Source organism: Austrofundulus limnaeus, unplaced genomic scaffold (genome assembly GCF_001266775.1).
Source record: "Austrofundulus limnaeus strain Quisiro unplaced genomic scaffold, Austrofundulus_limnaeus-1.0 Scaffold19, whole genome shotgun sequence".
Classification (NCBI taxonomy): domain Eukaryota; kingdom Metazoa; phylum Chordata; class Actinopteri; order Cyprinodontiformes; family Rivulidae; genus Austrofundulus; species Austrofundulus limnaeus.
The window spans coordinates 109,356-114,330 of record NW_013952421.1 but is presented as its reverse complement, the minus strand read 5'-3'; the positions used below and the strand labels follow the sequence as shown (position 1 = coordinate 114,330).

The 4,975-nt window shown below is 35.4% G+C and overlaps 1 protein-coding gene across 3 annotated transcripts in view; it reads right to left on the bottom strand.

Moving 5' to 3' along the window:
• Positions 1-4,975, bottom strand: part of pemt (phosphatidylethanolamine N-methyltransferase) — a 138,196-nt gene that overhangs the window by 38,077 nt on the left and 95,144 nt on the right. For all 3 annotated transcript variants that reach the window (XM_014003446.1, XM_014003447.1, XM_014003448.1), the window contains exon 5: positions 3,096-3,207. In XM_014003446.1, coding sequence (XP_013858900.1) covers positions 3,096-3,207 — 112 coding nt within the window. The remainder of the gene's footprint in view (positions 1-3,095; positions 3,208-4,975) is intronic.

The following is a 4,975-nucleotide window of genomic DNA, read 5'->3' as shown; positions in this document are numbered from 1 at the left end:
ACACACACACACACACACACACACACACACACACACATTTCTTCATCTTCTGTGTTTAACGTTTATATAAATGAACATTAAAAAATGGAACCATAGTACGTGAAGCAAAGTTGTTGAAGGAACAGAAAAAAGATAGTTGCAGCTTGGACATGCAATGTAAATATTTGGGTGAGAGTGAAGGACGGTTCACGGGCAAGAATGATTAAGGAGCTGAAGGACTTAGAGGTATTTAAATGAACGTAAGAAGGGCCAAGTTACAAAAGTAAATGAAACAACTGGGGTAAGCAAAATTATGGAAGTATAAGAACAAATGGACATTTACATCATAATATGACATACAGTGATTCAGATTCTAAAGATGAAATGATAGGTTTAAAAGTATTCCAACAATCAAAGACGGTGAATWTTACAATGTTGAGCAATTTAATGATAATAATAATAAAGAGGGTCTATCTATTATACACTTTAACAGTAGAAGTACTAATGCTAAATTATTTACCATAACAGATTATTTAAAAAAATTATACAGAAATTTTAGTTTAATGGCATTGTCAGAATCATTGTTACACGATGAACATACAAATAACATTAAAGGATATCATCTTTATAGTATGAGTAGAAGTAATAAAATGGGGTGAAGTGGCTCTATTAATAAACAATGAAATAAAATTTAAATTAAATGATAAAGTGTAATGATAAAGCTCTGTTTATATTATATAATGCAATAATTGTTCCACTCTTGATCTACTGTTTTGATGTTTGGGGAAAAGCATGTAAACAATTATAGAGCTTAATTTTTATTTTACAGAAAGAGCCATAAAAATTATCACCAGAAAGCAATATTATCACCCATTAAATATATGGTTCCATCAGTTAAAGMTATTGAAATTCTATAATTTAGTTGATTATGGTATTTTTGTCAGTTATGTAYGGCTAATAAAAACACATTACCRTCAAACATCCAATAACACTTTATTAAAGGAGAGAGTGGTTATGATCTCAAGGGGATGGACATGTTTGGGAGACCTAAAGTTACAACCAGTTTAAAGGAACGGAGCAACTTAGTTCAGGGAATTAAATTATGGAATAATCTGGAAGATGACATCAAAAATGCAAGATCAATATGTATTATTTAAGAGAACGATAAAAGCTAATTTTCTGGAGAAATATGTAAATGTATGAATAAATTAAACTAAACTATAGCTCAGATTACAATTATTGGCAAACAGAAATATGCYAATTCAGTGATAATGTCATCTAGTGACTTTTAGCAACTTTTAAGACAGCCAATAGGGACTTTTCTGGCTCAGAAGGTTGGCAACACTACATAAAATAAACAGAATCATCGATCGAGTGCTGTGTTATGTAAGAGTTGAGTCATACAAAGCACATTTTTGTGAGGTACATTGATTTAAGTTGCAAAACCTTGCAATCTTGGATACCATGGTGGTTGGTCTATAAAATCAATGTTATCAGAACAGATATTGATGGTTGGTCTTTAAAACCAATGTTGCCTTTCGGCCATGGTGYTTGAGTTTTTGTAAGAGAGGCTTAAATAGTTTTAAGGTAAAATCCACYTTGCCTTTCGGCCATGGTGGTTGAGTTTTTATAAAAGAGACTTAAATAGTTTTAAGTAAACTCCACGTTGCCTTTCGGCCATGGTGGTTTGGTTTTTTGTAAAAGAGACTTAAATAGTTTTAAGGTAAAATCCACGTTGCCTTTNAGAATTTGGATTAACTTATGAGCTGACAGGAAGAGATGTTTGAGGACCTGACCCCAGAACAGGAAGTGTTCCCTTCAGTGATGGTTGTAGGCAGGATCAGGTCTCAAAGAAGTTGTCAAATGTGGATGCATTTCCTGTCTTGGGGTCGACTGCAGACTTCAGRAATAAATTCTCTCTCAGTCCACAGCGCTGTGTGGTTGTATGAGTGTCTTCACATTCAAACATTCAAGTATTGTTGATATTTCCATTTGTTTGTGAACACGTAATGAAGTAAATGAACACACTATTTTTCACAACTTCAAACCAGTAACAATCTGCTGAGTCGCGAAGGCTAATTACAACAGCTGTGGGCTGACTTGCTGCAGGAAAGGACATGATTGTGTGTATGATTGTGTGACCATTCTGCATTAAATTACTGCTAGTATCCATGGAGCCAGGAATGTGCCTGCACGTCCAACTCTGTTATCCATGTGATCTGATATTGTAATTTTTGCAAAACAGTCACATGGCCTTTTAACACGTGCAAATATATTTCACTTCCACCAATCTGTCCGGACGTTTAATCTTTCTTTTTCTTTTGCACTGGCTGCACACATTCAGCTCAACATCATCAGGTCTGTCTCAGCTCAGATTGAGCTGAATGATTGGTTTTTATATTTTAGTATGTTTTTCACCCTCGAGACCACAACAAAAAGAAACAAAAGGTTGATGACGGCAAAGAGAGCTGAGGTTTGGGTTGTGGAAATATCTCAACTGACTGTGCAATGAAAGAAAAAGGGGAGTGGGGGTGAAAGATGGTATGAAAATTAAGCACTGGCTTGCTCAGAGCAGAAGTGGACTAAAATCAAACTAGTCAATACAAAAGGGACAACAGACATGGTAATGATAATCAAGGATCATATATGAGCTCTGAGAGGAAAAAAAAAGGAACCCAACAGCTTTTATTAGCGGCTGGCTCATCAACTCTGGAAAGCTTGCTTAGCAACCACGCACACTGAGCGCTGAGCAATGTTGTCACAGTTGCCATAGAGACTGGAGCACGTAAAACTTTTTACCTTGCRACCTTTTTCAGGAGTGAGTTGCAACTTGGAGAAAACAAAACTCTCCATTTTCAGGTGACAATTCATTATGCATATAGCTCGTGTGTGCAGTATTTTTATTTTAACAGCATCTGATGAAGATCAGAACTGTTGCCCCTCCATGTGAAAGATCACTTCTACTGATGTTTTAAGCCTAGAACTTTCTAATTAAAACTTAATTACAACTCTTTTTTTTAAAAAATAGACATTAAATGACAAATCACTGGACACAAATAAACTGAAATAACATTTTTGTACCATTTACACTTCTGAAAATCCACAAACTTACTTACATGAGTGCAAGGCCCAGGTAGTTGGCAGTGCTTCCCCAATACATTGGGTTTTCTATGATACTGAAGGGAAACCCTGTCACCTTCTTATCCATCAGAATGCCAAAGTAGTCACCTATACAACAAAACACACTGGATTAGGGCAGGAAAAAGTTAAAAATACAAATAAAAACCTACAATTTCTAGGTCTTGCTCTGTTCAATAACTGAAGAAACTAGACATTTTTTTTTGCAAAAAAGCAAGTGTACATTGAAAATGAATCACACCATTGCCTGAAGCCTGAAATTTTCTAATAGTACATTTAGAAACAACTGCCACTGGCTCCAATGCTACACACAGAAATAATTGTAAAATAAGTAACACTGACTGAACACACTATAACATAAATAAAAATAAAAAAAACAGAACAAATACAATCTAGTTTGACTTAAGATAAAAACAATGAAATACTGCAAAATAGCCAAGTTTCATGCTTTACTGAAAGCCACTAAGTCCAGATGTGATTTAGGATGATATCTACAATCACCATTAGCTTGTGCAAACCCATTCTCACTCCCAACTTTTCACATATTGAAGCTTGGTCAGGTACCGTCTGCGTCCGGTTTAGGTATTCACAAGATGAGAGGAGGAGGAGGAGCATGTTGTCATATTTTTGAAACGAGTAAGAAATGCACAACAACTAACCTTCGCAGACCCTAAATTTAACTTCTGTTAGTCCTAGACATCTTATCCCTGACCTCAGTACCTAAAATTAACCAGTAATCCTGATCCTTAATATTAACCACGGACTCCAACCCAAAGACCCCTATGTGGCACAAACCCAGAAAAGTCATGAGCATCAATAACTGACGCGAGAGTTACTTGACGCATCAAAACCAGACGCAGACGGTACCTGACAAAGCGTCAATATGTGACAAGATGGGAGATGGGAAGTGTTGGCTTATGCCATAGAACTGAAAATGTGTTTGTAATGAGGTTAAATAGGTCTCATGCAAACATATACTTTTCAAAATATCAAATTGTGAAGTAAATAAATCTCCAACATGTTCAAAATTAGCATATCTGTCAGGATTGATGGCAGTTTTGCTCAATAACAAAACTGCTGCCACTAKTACATGTAATGACAGTTTTAAGCTTAATAAAAGCTTATAAAATTTAATAACTATATGTTTTAAGACCAGTATGAGTCATAGCCATCATCCTAGGAGTGTGATTTACAATTAGAAGTTACAATGGTAGCTCTAGGACAAAGTATGCAGGACTCAATGCATGGCACAGGAGAAGTTGACGGTATAATAAATAATAATAAAGAGCAACAGAAAGACAGCAGTGTGCACTTTTCATGCACACTAACTAGAACCTTTGGTGTTGGGTATTGTCTTTCAGCTTCTGCACTTTTTTTAAGGATAAAATAATGCACCATGAATTTAATAATGGAGTGCTCTTAAAGGGATCCATGATTAGTTGTAATATTAGACTTTWTTTAATAAACATATGTTTTAACTATAAAATAAAGACTGTAAAAATACTGTAGGATGTTCAGTTTTTGTCATTTTTAAACTAAAAGGTAAAAAATATATTACACGGACAGGGCCATTTTATTTACACGCAAAGCATTCTGGCTAAATGATGAAGTGTAGGTCCTCGGTGCGAGGCTGCTAGCGAGCTATATCCACCCTGAAGGTTAATCTTGGACAACTTCTGATGAGTGGCTCTTTTAAATGAAACCAGAGTGTTGACAGAGAGGAGAAGGTAGAAACAACTCAGGCTGAAATGGAAAATATTGATGGAGGGCAACAGAGTTGCTTGATTTGATTGATTTGATTTGATTTATTGATTCAACAGGAAAAGATTACTAAAAATCAAGCCTGACTCAGCTTAAT